Here is an 18995-nt window from a genome sequence, read left to right on the forward strand (position 1 = left end):
ATTGACAGATTCTGCTTTTCAATAATTAAGTATCTTAGAGGCATGAACTTTGGTATCCAGTATCAGCAAATAAGATATCCCTAAAAAAGTTCCTATAGAAATAAAAAGTTGAGCAAGAGTGCTTTACTGTACAGCAAACAATTCATGTAGTCCAAAGAAGAATTGGTTTAATCATTTAATACCCTTCACTTCAGTTTGCACATTTCCCACACAAATTCTCATCAAATACCAAGCATATCAGCAATTCTTAAATGTTTAAATAAAATACTCTCTTTGGGTACTGTGTGGGTGGGTAGAAAGAACTGAATTTCATTTTTCACATCCTTAACCCATTTACAAAAAGTTCTGTTAAGTTAATTACTAATAGCATGTTTATCATGACTTAATAGAAATTCTTTTTTGGTCATGTGTGTGTGGGGGGGTTAAATACATGGAAGTGCTTTATTGGTATAAAATAAATTCTGACACGTTTTCTAATAATGACTGTATGTGATGGACTTCTTGCCAAATGGCTCCATAACCATTCCTGACTAATCATGATAAAATCACGCTGATTATAATGACAAGATACTCCTTCATGGGTCAAACAGTCCCTAAACCAAACCATGGATTATCAGGGTGTGTCATCATGCAAGTGTCCTGTCAGAGATCAGGCTTGCGCTTGAGAGATCATGTGTTCTGGTGGGACCAATAACTCCAAAGATTAGACTGTTTTTGAAATGGTTCAAGCCCAAGCTGTGGTCTAAGGTCCTGAGACTCCAGAGGAAATAGATATGGGGAAGGAGCTGTAGCTTCCTGAGGGAGCACACAGTGAAATGAGTAGTTTGTCTGATGAGGAACTCGCACCTTCTGATCACTGGATGTCATCGTGGGAGAGAAGTCCAATTAGGTACACAGTGGACATGCCCACTTTCACAGAGCTCCTCCCCCCAGGGAGAGATGCAGAAGGGTTCATAAAGAGAGTCTGGGGCAATGAATGTCAGAAAGGGTGTAACATTTCATTTTTTTTGTATGATCAGAGACTTGTATGTAACAATCAAGATTAAAGAAACACTAGTGAGTCTGAAATTGCTTATCAGGAGAAGCATGACTCATGACCGGGTGTCTTGTTCATGAAAATAAGGAATCCTGACCCACATTCAGGCAATACAAATGTTGGGAGTAAGAAAGGTATCTGCTTTGGGTGCACATTCCCCATGACTGCTGTCCTGGCTTCAGAAGGATCAGAAGGAGGAGAGTACTGGGAATGTGGGCCATTCCAAGACACTGAGATGACAGAAGTGGAGACACTTATCTCAAGGCCAGACTCTCCAGGTGGGCATTATTCTCTGGGAATAATCAAGATGTATGGTTGGCAGGAGGGTACTTGGAGCAGGGGAGTTTCTCCTACTCAAACAAGGTGGGCATGCTCTTGACTCCATGACACTTCATCAGCAGAGGTGGGTGGCCCAATTAGATTACTGGCGTGCAGAGAGGAAGCTTGCTTGCTTTCAGAAGCCTCTCTCTAAGGAATGGGGCCCAGGAATGTTCATAAGGAATGTTCCTGGAAGCGAATACTTTATTGGGTTCAACAAACCACTCTGTGCATGCTCAGAGATTCATTCTAGGTGTTTTGTGCCTTTGGACAAGAAAGAATGCTTTGCAAGGAAAGGTCTGTGGCTTTGAATGAGTGAAAGAGGGAACTCAGCTCTCAACAACAACAATCTGCCCAGCATGGTTACGCATGATCACTGAGATACCACAGCTGACTAGAGGAAAAAAATGCAAGAATGAACACCCATCACCCATTTATAATGTGCTGCTTGTCTTACAAGAATTTTGATTTTAAAAGTATTGTAAGCAGCAAAAATTTGCATTTACATTTTTTAATGTAATTGGTCAGTTGTATGAGTTAAAAGAAAGTCTCATATTTTCCTACGGATCACTTTCTTTATATCTCCCACACACCCACTCGCATCCACATACTCTCATGGAAGATTGAAAAGACAAAGTTCCAAGTTCTCCCGATAATTAGTTTGTTTTTTTCTGGATTTCAAGGCAACTTCCAAAAGAGGCATTTTTTACCTCAGTTATTTTTAAAGTATCTCACCATATGTCAAGAAAAAGGTGTATCCACACAGCATAAATCACAGAACGAACTTTCTGGATCTATATCTGCATTGCTAACAATTTAAGCAAAGAAGCCACTGGATTTGACACTAAGATAAATCCACCAGAACAATGAAACATTTGACTTTGTAAATTGATACAGCAACAGTTACTAAATTCTTGAGCAGAACCCCTGTGTGTTTAGCATGTTGCTGGAAATTCCAACATCCAAGAATTCAGGAAGCTTCAGTTGAATATTATTTGAATACCACTATCATTTGTTACTTCTATCAAAAAGTGATCTAATATCAGCACCCCAATGATGGACATATATAAATAGCTTATTTTCAATTTTCCCTGAAACACAACCTTTTTTCCCCTGTATCAATTTGCACTCTCTCTATCCTCCTGATATAAATAAACCAGTTACAGGATCTACCACAAGGGGGCAGATACTGTAAAAAAAGAAGCCTATTATAGCTCACCATTCAGATTCAGAGTTCCTTTTACAAATTATATGTGCAGTGCTGTCTCTCAGTTTTCCGGAGAGACAACACTGAAATTAAGAAGCCCTGGGAAAGCACAGTGGTTCCACCATGATTTTTAGGTCATTGTAGGCCAAAGTTATAGAAACATAGAGGGAGTCGGAAGATGCCTCCTGGGCAATCTAGTCTGACCCTGGGCTCCAGCTGGCTCTGCTCATGACATGCCTACCATGTGCATGTCCAGCCTATCCCTGAACACCATCACTGATGGGGCTTCAACCACCTCCCGTGGAAGCCCTTTCCATTAGCCAAGTACGTCCTGGCGTCCATGTTATAAACCTGAATAATCCATTCTGTGTAAGCTTTCATTTCTTTAGACAACTTGAACTGACTTCTAAAATATTACATTCCAAACATTTAGGTAAAACACATATTTGAAAAAAACTATCTGTGATTAGAAATATTAGTTAAATCTGCTACTAAAGGGAGAAATGCTGATTGAGTCAAGAGTTAGCATAATCTAGCTAGAAATACTATGTCTATTCTTTCTTTCATTAGTTGGTAACCTCACCCAGATATTCTCAAAAACATGCCTAAATTTTTAAAATCCTGTATTTTTGAAATGTATACCAGAATTTAGAAATGAATTTAGCATTATAAAACATACAGCAAGTCACCAAATCTGATACTATATAGAGAAATGCAGTTAAACTTTTCACGTACCTGTGTGCAAAAATGAATCTCTTCAACATGTATTTTCATCACATGCTTTCTCCTCCCTGTCTTCTGCTCATACCAGACCCTGCAAAGCTATTCCCTGAACGGACTGTGGGCTTGGTCGTCACTGCTTAGGCTTTTCTACATGAGACTTGCTTCAAGAATGTTTCTTTCTCTGCTTTTCAATGTGGTCCATTACACAACCTCTAGTTGGTGCAGTGGTATAGCAGAACTGTGCAAATACACTAGAGTTTAATGCCACTGTTCAGTGATATAGCAGATTTTTCTTGTTAGGACCTCCCCTGCCCCCTGGGTAAAATAGTTGCAAAGCATGGGAGAGACCCTGGAGGAGGAGGATGCTATATATTGTACCCATAAACTATTGTGAATGGAGGATCATGAGAACTCAATACACATCTCATGTAGAAAGGCTCTTAGTTTTCAACAGAGCCATTACAAATTTAATCCCTTTCTCCCAATTGCATTTGCACTATTGGATTTTCCCTGTCTGATCATAGTACAACCTTTTCCTCAGCATAACTTCCTCACTGCAACTAATTACAAGGATGGAATGATTGAACCATGTGACAATCTCATGCTCCCATTCTCTTTCACTACATAATATTTCAAGTGTCTACTGATGATAAAAACAATGGTTTTATGAAGCAGATGTTTCTAAACACTGCCATAGTGGCTCTTTTGCAACAACAAAAACAACAACAATGGCTCAGTAAACCTTTGTCACAATTCATTCTGGGAACAGAAATGGAAAAAACAGAAATGGAAAACAGTCATATCAGAATGTGTCATCCTCTATATTTCTCGGAAAACTAAAGGACTTACCAACTTTGTATCAATTTGAAGAAAACTGAAAGATTAGTAGGACATCATTTGCAATTATAACAATTGGTCTCTATGGAGATGGATAAAGTGCAGGAGAGTCTTATATCTCTCCCAGTATTTTTGAGAGACTTCACACTGTGAACTTTAAAGACACAATGGGAAAGAAAGTTCAGGGGAAAAGTTCAGTTGATTAAAGTTGAAAGGAAAGGCAGCTTGACAGCAAAGAGTGAGCAAAAGAAGAAAAGAAAGTGGAAAAGTACATACAAAGCATCCAAACTGATAGACTGAAACAACTGATTTAGAAACTACTGTTCAGCTAGCAATAATTAACACCAAGTTATGTAAACAACACTGATTTGGGTTTGTTATTTTATTTACAGTTTTGTTAGCCTCAAAATGATGGCTACTTTTCCTTACTTATAGGGGCATTACAGATTTTTAAAATCTTGCTCTAAAATATCTAGTTCAGGAATGGGAGAATTGTTTTGGAAGATAGTTTTGTATCAGATTGTTACTGTAAAACGGGTTCATGAGCTTGCCCCATATCTAAATGTTTGTTCTCTTTCATATAGAGGAAATTGGTTTCTGTTGGTCTGTACATGGAGGAGCATAACTCCAGTCCTGTTTTTTCTTTCTCTAGTAAACCTCTTTAAGCCAGACTTCCATATGTGGCAGGCAAACACCACAGAACTGGGAATGAGTCAAGTTCAAAAACAGCATGGCCCCAGGCTATCAGAGTTCAGGGTAAAAGAAGCCAGGTGGCCTATAAAATGAAGAGAGAGAGAAATATCTGATGTCACATTTAATGCACTGGTTTACTCAAGTTTTGTCTACTTTGTACAAGTCCCAGCACAATGATTTGGTACAGTAACCTTCCCTGTTTTGCTTGCTTGCTGTCTGTCTGTCTATCTTTCTTTTGGCATACTGTGACATTAAAAATTTTTTACATAGAAGTGGAATTGCGGAGGAGAAAAATTAAATGGTAAGTACAAGGTCAGGTATACATAAACACTATTAAAAATTACTAGGATTTAAAGTAGTTGCTGTTTCAAGAAAATATGCTTCCTTTTCATTCCAGCACCTTAGATCCCAGAGATCCAGCTGCCATGTGGAACATTGCACTATTTCCACAAGCATGAGCATGCATGCTCACACATAAGTGATGCCAAATCTTTTAGAAAACAAAAGAGTATTGCAAAAATATCACAGTGAAAATGTGCCAGCGTCTGGTTGTCAGGGCTTATATTCTGCAACATCATCATCAACGATCTCCTCAGATTATAAATATATATTGCTTTAATTGTCATTTTTGTGAGGTGGAGGAAGCATTTCTTCTTCAAAATAGCTTTCCTCCTGGAAGGTTAAATTATTCTATAATAAGGCTCCTTTATAGTACTAGCTTGCTTTTTCTAATTAAAGCTCACTTATCTACAATACTTTGTGAATTCTTCCATTATCTCTCTAAAGATAACAATATTCTCAGTAGGATTTCCTGAAAACAACTAACTGGAGTGAGGACTGAAGAATACAAAACATCCCAGAGCAGCTTTCCCCAACCTGGTTCCCTCTAGACATTTTGGACTTCAGCTCTCATCAGCTCCAGCAAGTGTGGCCAATGGTCAGTATTTCTGGAAGCTGTAGTCAAAAGCATGTTTATTGCAATGCCATCCACCAGTTGTTCTTTCTCTCAAAAAGCAGTTCTTCATGTTTAATGATGAATGCATTCAAAAGGCATGCTGTAATATAGAATAAACTGGCCTCTGATCAAAATAAAATTGCAACTAGTTCAGCTAATCCTTTGCAGAAAGTTGTCCTGCCATAGGATAGAACATTTTGGAGGGGCAGCAAGGACATTTTTACATTAAGTGTGGCTGGACACATTTTCTTGCCTCCCCATTTTAGGATTCCCATTTTTCTTGCCTGGTTTTCCTTCGTATTTCTCTGCCTCCCCCTTCAAATTTCCTTTTCTCACAGCCTCTCCTTTCCTATTTCCTCTGTTCCCTGCGCTACCTCCCTACTTCACACCTATTATTCTATCTCAGTGTGGTGACCTGATGCCTATAGGCATCCCAGGTATAGGTACAAGGCCTGGTAACAGCACCAGAACTGGTACTGGCTGCTGCCACCGAGAATAAACCTAATCTGCTCAGTCCTCAAGTGCTCTTGGTGCCTTGGGAACAACTGGCCAAGGATCCCACGGGGGTTCTTATGATAGGCCAACATTGCACCTAAGGCAAAAGACATCCCTCCATGAACTTATTAGAAGAGGAACAGAACAAAAATGTCATAGATGCAATGAATAAAAACACAGAAAGGCCTCACAGAAAAAAAGAGGGCATTTTTAAAAAGCTGTACATGTGAAATCAGTACTAGGGTCAAACAAGAGCATCAGTTTAACTGAAAGTTTAAGTGGTGCCACTTCTCATACTTTATTTAAATCCCTCCTTAAAATCCACATTTTCAGTGAAGGCTTTGGTATAATTACCTGGCCTATATAACTCAACCCAAACATATCTCACTGAGAGAATTGCATATTGCCCGATTGAGGGCCGTCTAGAGATGTTTTAAATAAATAAATAAATAAATAACACTTCCTTGTTTTCCCCCACTTCCCCTTCCTCCTGATGTTCCTGCGATGAATTTGATTGTAAACTCCTCTGCAAAGTACCATGCACACTAATAGCACTAAACCAGCCTTCCCCGATCTGCTGAACTACAACTCCCAAAATCTTCAAGCAATGCAGTAATGGAAGTTACAGTCCAGTATATTTGGAGGGAAGGCTGTACTACACACATAAATACTGTAATTTCTACTGTAACATATTTATAGTTACCAAGCTTCCTGACTTGACACCCTTTAAGTATTTGGGACTTTGGATGTAGTCCAAAATATGTGAAGGGCAGAGAGGTAAGGCTGATAGTAAGCATCTGTATAATGTTATGACACAATTGCAGATTTCATAAAAGGAAATATAAACCCATTCTACTGGAGAAAATGCTTTAACACCACAGTCTGTTCCTTGGATAATCTTGGGGAGGTGTGTTATAAGTACTCTAAAATCTTGTAATTAAAACTGGCACCCCCAAAACCTCATCATAAGCCTAGATGATAGATGTATTTTACTGCTATTACTCTAGCAAGAAACTACTTTAGACATTTCTCCATCACTCCACTTCACCTGCCTTCAGAAAATCACAATCTGATATTCCAGGTGGGCAAGTAAGAGAGTCAACAAAAGATTCAGTTGTTCATAGAAGGCCAATGGAATGCCTAGCATAGGCAAACAGAACTTTCTAATTAAAAAAATTAAAATGGGAACTATTGCTGTTCAATTCTTGAGTTTAAAAAACGCAAGACATACTAGACATTAGCTGATTATTGTCATTCCTGTGGAATGACCTTTAGTGTGACATTCACTCTTAGGATGGAAAGAGGTTGGGACATTTATTACAAGAGCAATCAAAATGTGTCAAGATCCTTTATTTTCAAAAGCAATGATGGCATTTTATGTAATTGGCACCTAGCCTAATGAGCCAGTGTGATTTTTTGGTTTCTATAACTTTTCAAAATTGCATTCCCCTTACAACAGGTGATACATAGGTAACTGGTGGAAAGTTCAGCATCTTTTGATGCTGAAAACTGTGGAAATAGCATCAATACAAAATTACAGCAAAGCTTGTAAAATGGTCACCATGCACTCTCAAGGATTATACAAGTTCAGTTTTTAAAATATCGTTTTTAATTCTTTTACTTTTTACTTATTACTATTACTTTCAAACTTAACAGTAATTGTTAATTTCAGAGTTTTCCCCTTTCTTTCTACAGAGTTCTTCCAGTTCTCCAGCAAATAAATAATCTGTAGATAGTTCCTGTCTTCCCTGTGACAAAAACTTGACAAGCTACATAGAGCCATCAAGAACCAGGGGGCTGCAATGTGGTGCCCACGGAACAATGAGAAGCCAGAGAACCTTGGCTATTGAGCAGTAGAACGCTAATACAAATAAACAAACATTTTCAATTGTATAATGTTCTATTTCTTTAAAAAGCACTTTAGAAAAACAGGCTGCTTATTTCACTTTCCATCATTCCTTCATAAATGCCCCACAGTCTGATGTGTTCTGTGGACTAGTCCACAGTCACAAGTATGTCAAAATCACATGCTTTTCTTCAATCAAGCAAAATATAAGAGTACAGAAGCAGTATCATATGTCTCCACATGACACAAGTGAGAAAGTCTTATTAATAAGAATTTCAACCAGGATTTGCCTGATGACCTTTATCAGGTGAATAAAGTAAGACGGTGATTGAGAAAGCAAGAAAAAGAAATGCTGAATATTTTCTATTCTTTTTTTCCCCTGTAGAAAAGGAGGACAAAAACATGAAGTAGAGAAAAAGAAGAAACCTGAAAAATGAAGGAGGTCAGAGAGAATTTTTAAAAACCCAACACTTTGTATGGTAAGTAGTAGAGGAAGACCTTCCTGATGTGTCCATCTGAAAGTTTTTCCACCTGAATGCAGAAATATCATTGCCTAATCTTAACTGTATGTCCAGAAACACAGCAATGTATATTTCTTTTTAAAGTGCTTCATTAGAATTTATAATTAAACATTCATTACCTTTTTTGGAGGTTCTAATAATTGTCTCAGAAAGCAGTAACGGACTTCCATTAGAAACTTCATGTATAGACTTTTCTGGTACTTTGTTGGCAAGGCTGTCTTTTTTCACATCTTTTTTTATCTCCTATATAAGAAATTAAAACAGATAGGGGAAAACATATTTAGAGATAACATTCATGAGTAAGTACATATGAACCATGTGTTTTCACTATCACTAGCCTAGGAACTGATAATTAGATTAAGAAAAATCCTTTCGAAATTTAGAGGATGCACAGTAGGGTATTCTACTATTGCTGATGCATTGCTCCTCCATAATCAGCTGGAAGCAACTGTGGTTCCACATGGCACTCAACATAATACTGCATCCTTACTAATATCCTACAGTGCTGATCCCCTCAGCAATGGCTAAATTGCAGCCTTATAGTGAGAGACAAGGAATACTTACTTGGTCATAAGATTAATTATATGCAATGGCACCTTCTCCCTGGCAAATATGCTGGTATCCCTGCCTTTATTTTTTTAAATTAGACCTCTAAATATGCAACAATGAAAAGGAGTGCTGGAGATCTGCTTCCCCTTCAATGGGAATAGGGAAGCGGGGTTGTCCTTGGGTGGATGCTCTGGCTACAGGTGGTCAGGGTGGCAGAGAGAAAGAGTGAGCAAAGCACTAACCCCAAAAGAAATATACTGAGCCATACAAAGAATCCCTGCTTGCTGGTACCCTTGCCACTCCTTTCCAAGCCAGCTGGAGGGGAAGGAAAGGACCTGAACTGTCCCTAAAACAGTGTTGCTCCCCGTATCCTCTTGCCCATGAACTCAAATATACCAGGGAGGTCCTTTCGTTATATGAACATCAAATGAAGTCCTGCTTGTAATAAGACCTTAGCACAGCAGCCTAGCTGTGGAATGCCCTTTCCCTGGCACTAGATGGACACTACCACTGGTTAGTTTAAAGCACCAAATGAAAGCAGTTCTTTTTTATCATTTGATTAACAGATGGTTCTGTGTAACAGAGAAGAATAGCTGCAGGATACAAATACTGAATCTGGCAGACTAACTCACTTTTTTAGTATTTTGTAATGATAATATATTGCGACCACCCTGGGATCATTTCATGATGAAGTGTGGGATATAAAAACTTTATAAATACAAATAGATAAAATGACAATGCATGCAGTGAACTAGAATTGATGGCTACTTGCACTCTAGCTGTGTATTCCCTAAAAAGCAGCACGGTGAGTACTTGGGGGTCCAATCTTTACTTCTACAGAGCTTTCTCCAAAACTGATTCCATCCTGCAGGAGACTGGTATGTGCTCCCCTCCCCCCAGACACACAAGTGCATGCATGCACAGATAGACAATAGGAGGTGTAGGGCCTCAATGGCAAGGAAATAGGAAGTCAGGCAGAAGCAGAAACAACTTCAAAGGAAAGATAAAGTAAAAATAAACTACACCTGCAATTATTGTGCAGTTGTGGCATTCTTTAGAAAAGAAGTCAGATTTTTCTGTTGTATGAAAAAAAGGAAAAGAAATGTAGGAGAAAGAACCAATATGCAACATGAGTGGCAATGTTTATCTGACGTCCAGTAAAGAAGAAGTGAGTGACTGAAGCACAGTAGTTCCAGGCTAACTTGTGTGGATCTGGCCTGTCTTCAGTTATGTTGTTGTTATGTACCATTAAGTCATCTCTGACTTATGGCAACCCTATGTACGAAGGTCCTCCATAATGCCCTGTCCTTGACAGCCCTACTCCGCTCTTTAAACTCCTCCAGTTATACTACCACCAATATCTTACATTATAGTGCAAATCATTTCTAAAGAACATTCTATTTGAAATTGAACCGATCACATCATTATGCACAAACAATGAGTTTTTAAAAGTTTTGTATGAGTGCAGGCAAAAAAGGAGGACTGGAGAATGCTAAAGGAAAAGTAGAAAAAGAAAATGGAAGTCCATTAATATATTTCAGTTCTCTTTTCTCAGTGTCTGTGTGAACACAAGTACTTTACTACACGTTTATATGCATATTTCCAAATCACTGTTTAAAAACATTTGAATGGAATTAGAACACAATGCACAAAAGGTGGAAGTGGTAATAAAGGTGTCATTTACAATGAAATTTTAAGAATTAACATTCTTAGTGCAATTCCACTGACAACATTTGAACTCGATGCTTAATTAACCTAGTTATGATCTGGCTGGAAAGTGTTTTGTAGTTGCTAGAGGAAACATACCGAGAAAGTGAAAGCTACTACCATGCCAAACGCTAACATTTCATCCTTGACATCTTCTTAGCATCTACAGTATTCTGCACAGTGCACACTGTACATATCACTACCAAATGAATAATATGAATAATGAATATTCACAATGAAGCGTCTCAGTTTTAAAAACTTCCACAGCAGACAGCAAAAGCAAACAGAAAGCTACCTTCTTTTAAGATAATACAAAGGTTCAACATTCGCTTGCATGCTTGCTACCAATGTACTAATTTTCATCATGCTAGATATAGTGCTTTCAGAACATGGAATGATTCAACTCAGGAACGCATATGCCACCAGCAGTTGGCTTTTTCTATCTGCTTTGCCACATCCCCAGCCCTGAGGGTCTTCATCAAGAGTGCTGCTACTTTTGTTTTATGTATGAAGGTGTTGGTGCTATGACAGAACAGCTTAAAGGCACTGGCCCAGGGAATGGATTTTTCCATCATGTTCATCTCAGTGTTCTGTTTCCAAGAGACAGCCATGAGGATGAAGGTGTTCTTTCTTTACTCAGGAAATGGGGCACTGCTGGGAGGAAGCACTCTTTTTGCTCCCTGAAATTCCGTGTGTGTGTGTGTGTGTGTGTGTGTGTGTGTGTGTGGCCAGGGTGAGGTGGGGGTCTCAATTTATTTCCTGTGAGTTCGACATGGATGAAGTTTGTTATTTAGGTTTCCTAACATCACCTGCAATGATTTTTAAAAAATGCACGAATGCTATTCTTGCTACTGGATGTCGTAAACGTACCTATTGGTATGCCTTGTGATTGTTTAAAATTTAATATGTTTTAACTGAAGTGCAGTTTATTTAATATTGCACTGTAATTTATTATCATAACTGCAACTTAATTTGTGTCTTTTGAACTTATTCAACAGGAATGGACAGAAGACAAATTGGGATCTACTAGCAGATCTATGGACATAAGTGCTTCTGATTCCCAATTTAAGAACAGCAACAACAAAAAGGCTTCCCCTACTCTGAATCAGGTTGCTGTAATGAATGGAATTTGAAGAAAGAACAGGAGTGGATTTTTGACAAAGACATTCTGGGTCTGAGACACAGGCCACTGAATGTATGCTTCTGATAAGGAAATGCTTTGCACCAGATTCCAATGGATAGACTTTGACATTCTCATAAAAAACAAAGAAGATCCTGGATATCTGAAGTCTTTTTAACCATAGTTGTAGGGTAGTAATTCTGCACTACTGCTACCAAAGCTTACACAATATGATGATATATTTAAATGTTTAAGAATTCCATGCGGGATCAAACAAAAGGCCTATATATTCCAGTACTACATTTCCCATGATGATCGTGGGTAGTCTGCAACATGTCATAAATGCAATAGTACCCTCCTGCTCATGTACCCCGGCTACTTGTATACTGTCCCTGAAATAGGTAAAATAGGTCCTTTAAGCTTGACGTATGCTCACACATACCCTGGAAAATAAAAGGATCTTCTGTACATAAGTAGGCTGCAGAATCTTTGCTCTGTCCTTGGGGTCTGACTTACACAAATGTGACCACTGCTAAATTAGACATTTCGTACTGCCATTATGTTTCTTGTACATTACCTCCAGTAGCATACTGTAAATGACAGCTGGAACCATAGTTGGTCACCAAGAAACTCCATCATTTATGAAATCTCTTCAGCTTATAGCCTGTGACTTATCAAAATGAATCTTTATGTCCTAGCCAGAGCGCTATGTGGCCAGTGTCTGGTTCCTCAAAATTTATCTCTCTCAGACAGAAAGCCCAAAAACTATATTATCTTTTGAAAAATGGCTACGCTGGATCCTATGACTGACACTGAACTGCTCTGACAGCTAAACTAACAAAAACAAGAGGGACCTCAAGAAACAGTTCTAAGCTCTATAATTCTAGTTATTACTGGCATGGACAGAAAATGGTCAATGGAAAATGTTATGTTCTTATAATCACACAGCAATTCTGTAGTGGCATTTCTCCAATAATGCTTAATTTTTTTCCTGGAAAGTTTTTTATTTGGAAAACAATAACAGCAGTACTCTACAGAGTATTCTAAGTTTGGAAACTTGGTTCCTAAATTACTCCAGAATGTTTCTCGAAAATTTAACTGAAACTTCCAATGTCAACAAGCTTTAAATCTGTACATGCATACAAACCCAAAATATCAGTGCCATCATCTTTAAGATGCTTGAATAATGAATATATAGTATATTTCTGACAGGTTCTTTGAATTGTTGATAGCTTATTCGGCACAGGTTGGGTTGGTGGGACAACAGAATACCAGAAATTACCAACTATCAGAAATGATCAACCATCATTTTCAAAATTTATTCACAGCTTTGAAAAGCAAAAGTATATTTTTAAACCACTATGACTAAAGTACAAGTATCACTCACCATTAGTGATGTAAATTGGCTCTTCCAAATGTGGACTATTCTCAGTAAGAGAACAGTTTACTTGTTTTCAAATGACTAAACTGAGCCCACAATCAGACATACATAAAACTCTTGGTCTGTGCTCACACTGGAGTTAAAAGATTTTAGGCACTCCCTTCACAGTTTCAGGTATCGTGCAAATGCTATCAGAACTTATCTTTAGAAAAAAAACTTTGATGCTCTACATTTGCAGCAGAGGAAAAATAAGCTTAATATTACTTGAAGCCACCAAGGTGTTTTGATAACTATAGAAACATGGGGAAGAGAGGAAGAAAACCCAAATGATAAAATTGTCTATAACTCAGACATTCAACCCCAGTTTCTGCTGAATCTTGAACCTGATAAAGCAGAAAAAGTACCACCACCACCAAGAATAATAATGCATGAGCTATCCAGAGGCAGCACATGTAAAACATTCTAGTTATCTTAACAGTACAAAGACATGTAAAGAAAGAAATGATGCCAACTTTATAATATTCTACCACTGTTACTGCTTATTATTCTGCCATCATTCGCTGTTCCTCTTCACACGCTCCCTTCATCAAATTCCGTTCTCAGTGTATCTTCAATTAAACCTATAGAACATTTGACCTCTGTCTTTTTCACTTTAATTGGGAAAACAAAAAGATCAGGCTTGTGAAGCCCTTACAAAATACAATACAAAATATAGCCAAGATGAAAGAAAAATCATGGCGGCAAAATAAAATGTCAAGACTGAGTTAAAGAATGAACTTCAGCTTAAGAACTCTTAACTTTACATTAGAAAGATAACACTATTGGCAAGAGTGATCCACCGTCATGGGACCATAATGGAGGAGGCTGTCTCCCTTGGTGCCATCTTCTGCAACTCTTTTGGGGGGCCTCAGATGTTGATTGTAATGGCCCCATAGATTCATACTCAGTAGACATTACAAGCATTAGGTACTGAAGTTTCAAGTCATAAACATCTTTATAGGACTGAAACGCTGGCAAATCACAGGCAAAAGATGATACAAAAAACCTTGAGTAGAGAATAATGTGACATTGAACAAAGCTTTGCTTTTGTCAGAGTGAATAAAAATTCTTGTTTATTTTATTACCATTCTTATTAATTAATAGAGGTAATATTTGGTTAGGGGAACATAAATATGCAGTCCTCTGGAACAAATTCACAAGTCAAATTAATCTGAATAAGTTACTGAATTACTGCAAGGTTTGGAAGCTCCTACACTGCATTTTACTTAGAGAGTGACTACATGGTAATGCAGTTGCAGCTAACTGACAGAAACAGCAATGAAATAACTGATGTTCTACTAAAAATCTAGTAACAACTCAAGTATTCTGCAATAAAGCATGTCCCAATAATTGAAACTTACTATCAGTGTTATTTTTTTGGGGGGGGGGGATTATTACCTGACATGGCACAATTCAGTCATGGGTCAATTCAGTTAAAAACTAGATGTAAATGTTTCAGTGATTTGAACCCAAATACACTGCAAAGCTGGCAACTGAATAGGAAGGTCAAGGTCCTTGCACAGAGTATGCTGTGTGAAATCACAACCTAGAGTGGACTCTATTGAATAACAGGATGTTATGCATGCTTAAGTAAATCAAGATTCCAATGTACAAGCCTTCTCCAAGCTGGTGGCCTTCAGAGACATTTTGACTACAACTCCCATAATTCCCATCCAGCAGGGTCATTGACTGGGAATTCTGGGTGTCGCAGTCCAAATGTGTTTGGAAGGCACAAGGTTTGGGAAGGCTGATTTAAACAATTTGAGTAAAATTCAAATTAGGTCCAGATCTGTTGAAGCAAATGAAACTTAAGCTAGTTTCACTAAAATCCCATTCACTTCCATTGGCCCACTCTAAATAGGATTTATGTTGGATTTTACCTTTAGTGATGAACCCAACAGCTGAAATACCTGAATATTCTTACTCATTTTCAATCAATGCCAAACATCTTCTAGATCATCTTCATGGTATATCATATCATATCATATCATATCATTTCCACTTATTTTTCTGGACTCAAGTGCTATATACTTTTCTAGAATATTTGATATCTCATTTCATCCCTATGCTAATATGTTTATTGGTCGCATTTTCCATTTGCCTTGTCTTAAATCATTATGCATTCAATTGCTTCAAGTATTATATTTCTATTATGAGGAACTTCATCTTTCACAACCCTTTTTCTCAGGAAGGATATTTTCAAAAAGTATATCTGCAACTGATCTAGACTAGATTCGAAAAATTTAATCATCTCACGAAACTGTTCATATGAAGCTTCTAAAACATATGCATGTAGGATTTTCTTATTTTAAAAGGTTGCTTTTATTTTAGAACACTGCATTTCCACAGAACATAGCAGATTTATTCACTGTGATCACTGCATGAAATATATTTTTTTCACCATTTCATCTGACAAATCTACATTCCAATGGCCTTTTTAGATTCACCTGTTTTATGCCCATTTCAAGCCTTAAAATGCAGAAGTACCTGGAATTTTCTACTGAGAAGCTACTTTTGTTAAACTGCTATTGCTCATGCTTTTTTAATACAGAAAAATGCTTGCTTTAGTCATAGCACTTTCCAATTCAGAAAACATTAACTATGGTTGTGTGGAAAAAACAGAAATGAAACAAATAGCTGTAAAATAGTAGCGAATAGTAGCAAATCTGCTCTGTCATGAACTTGTTCCCAGTTCTTGACCTGAAGATCCAGAAGAGGTGGTTCAGTAATAGTTGAGAGCAAAGATAGACAACTTCTAGGGGTTCAAATTCATACCAACCCTTAAGGCCTACTGGAGCTGCACCCCAACCCCACTGAAACTGCTGCTAAATATGCTAGCAAAACAGCAAAAAAAATAGCGATTGTACAGGAAGTGACACCTTTTTTTGCAAGAAAAGTTTAGTGATTCTGCTTTCAACAAGATGTGTGCTTCTTGTGGATGCTGTATCCTTGCAGAACTACTTTGCTTTTTAAGACCATGGCAGTAGATTAAGCAGCAAGGGTAAGAAAGCTGGAAAGCAGCCATGGGAGGTGGATTCAAATGTGGTCCCATGTGTTGGCCATTCCTATGTGAATGTTGGTTCCATTTAGAAAATCTGTAGCCCACTTTTCTACCAGATGATGTTCTACACAGCTATATTGACCATATGTGATCCTTAAAACTAGTCATTAACGAAGTACAAAAGCACCTTTGACTGAGCAAATGAATAAGGAATATAACCAAGAAAAGTGACAATGGTATATCCAAGACAGACAGCCACTGCCTTGAGAAATGATGTTTTAGTCTTGCTGTCACAAATAAGCCATATATTTCTTATGACTGACAACATTAATAAGTTATTGGGAAAAGAGAAGCATGCCACAAAGATTGCTCAGAAACTGTGAACTAAACTTCTAAGTCTAAGAAGGATTTAGCATAAACGCAATATAAATAACACAGAAGATTCTCCCCCTCAGTTCACCACCTGCAAGGACTAGTGTCTGCTTTTGGTATTCGTAATTGCTGTTCTTTTAAGTGAAACTGTGCCTTCCATTTTGCACCCGCATAAAGAATTTTGTCAGTTAAAACCATGCAAAAGTTTAAAACCTGAGGACCACATGATCAACTCCCACAAATGGAAGCGGAGAGGAATCTTGCTGATTTTCCCAAGGGTGGAAAATCTCTAGAAGAAACCCTTGGATACCTCCTAGAAGAGCATAGGAAACAGTATGAGTGCTCCAGAGAATAATATGAATCAACAAAAGATCCTTCTCCACCTTAGAGTAAGGCGTTCACAAATGAAAGAACTGTTCACAAAAATGTGGCTCTGTGCCTGATACTTTTTTTTTTTTTTTTTTGGTTTTACATAGTATTTATTTATTTATGGCATTTGTATGCCGTCTATTGTGCCACAGCACCTGAGTGGCTCACAATCAGTGTTATCACTGTGTGTGATGATTTACAAAGTGACAGTTCATCAACTAACCTAGATTGGGCTGGCTGACATTCTATAGCCCAGGACTTGAAGATTTATATCTGGGAAATTCCACATAAGGGAGGAGAGACATTGCAAATAGATGTCAAGGGTATTTACTGCACTGAATGCGCAGCAGAGTCGTCTTGATATACAACCTCCCAAAATCAACTGAGAGCAGGTTGCCTTTCATGCTGTGTCAAGCCCTTGGTTTTCCTCTCATTACCATTCACTCATCTTCTCTGAATGTTTTACAGAGATACTTCATGAAAATAAAATAAACATGATGCAGTTTGTTTAGGCACACAATGAAGTACAATCTAAAAATAAGCAGAAGGAACGAGAAATCTAAATGGCTACTTTTGTCCATGTTTTCACAGGGACAATAATACATGTCCTTTCTCATTTTGCAAGCTGTTACTTATAGCAAAAGTACCTTAATAACAGAAAAACTTACTATTAATTGTTGCCTGACAAAGGCATTTATTTAAACCAATACATTTCCTTTCAGAGTATTTACTTCTCTTTTTAGTTTATTCTATGAAACAAAAATATCTGCTTATGCCTGGAAAGAGGAGCCTATTAAATAAACATCCAACTTTCTGATCTTGTACAGAAGATCTGTTCAATTTTAAATACGAAGAAAAGGCACAGGTGAAGTATTACAAAGCACACATTATTTAGAAGTTCTTCAATCAAAGTAGTCAGTGGAAGCTCATACAAAGCATAACACTCTTTCATGCTTGTACACATTGGTAGAAATTCACCAGTTTTAGCTTTTCAACTCATGAAAATGGGTCTGTTCAACCTGAGTAGCAGTTCTTGCTCCTTGAAAGTTCTGGGCTTTTGGTTTTTGGTTCTCTGATTAAAGTACAGTGGTACCTTGGCTCACGAACTTAATCCGTTCCAGGACTCTGGTCATGACCCAAATTGGTCATGAGCCAAGTTAAATTTCCCCATAAGGTTTAATGTAAATAAGGTTAATCGGTTGTGCAACCATTTTTTTTAATCAGAAAAATGTAAAGCAAATGACAAAGAACAACAAAGATCACGGCCGTCTCCTTTCCCCCGCCCCCGGCACGACCATGGCCATCTCCCCCTCCCCCGGCACGACCGCGATTGAACCTGTCATTTTTGCATGAGTCCGTCATCCCTGTACATTCCGGCATGCTGTGGGGAGGGGAGATGGGCACGAACACAGGCACGCTGGGGGTGGGGACGGGCGTGAACGCGAGCATGCTTGGGGGGGAGACGGGTGCGATCGTGCTGGGAGGGGGGAGATGGCAGAGATCGTGGTTGCACTCCTGCTGGAACGACGGGTGCAATCACAGGAGCACTCCTGCAGGAAAGATGGGCACAATCTCAGCCATCTCCACTCAGCCCCAGCCAATGCAGAGTTCACAACCTAAGTCAAAATTTTTGTGAAATTTTTGTTCGCGACCCGATTTGGTTGTGAACTGAGGCATTCGTGAGCCAAGGTACCACTGTACATGTGCCAACCCAGGCTGGATAGATTCGCTAGTGTTTTCTGCTTCTGTGATATTGCAGCTAGGCCAAGCAAGGCAGAAGAGTTATTTAAAAGAGAAAGATAATATAGGACAAGGGATACAAATTG

At 38.3% G+C, this 18995-nt stretch overlaps 1 protein-coding gene across 7 annotated transcripts in view; it reads right to left on the reverse strand.

The window, feature by feature from the left end:
* SH3KBP1 (SH3 domain containing kinase binding protein 1) overlaps positions 1-18995 on the reverse strand; it is a 158806-nt gene that overhangs the window by 89925 nt on the left and 49886 nt on the right. For 6 of the 7 annotated variants that reach the window (XM_044441660.1, XM_044441659.1, XM_044441657.1 and 3 more), the window contains exon 3: positions 8751-8874. In XM_044441660.1, coding sequence (XP_044297595.1) covers positions 8751-8874 — 124 coding nt within the window. Of the gene's footprint in view, positions 1-3296; positions 3845-8750; positions 8875-18995 lie in introns of those variants that run through there. The other variant, XM_044441663.1, reaches the window with a different exon arrangement.

The sequence above is a fragment of the Varanus komodoensis genome, unplaced genomic scaffold, assembly GCF_004798865.1.
Source record: "Varanus komodoensis strain SLA01 unplaced genomic scaffold, ASM479886v1 scaffold4, whole genome shotgun sequence".
Lineage (NCBI taxonomy): Eukaryota > Metazoa > Chordata > Lepidosauria > Squamata > Varanidae > Varanus > Varanus komodoensis.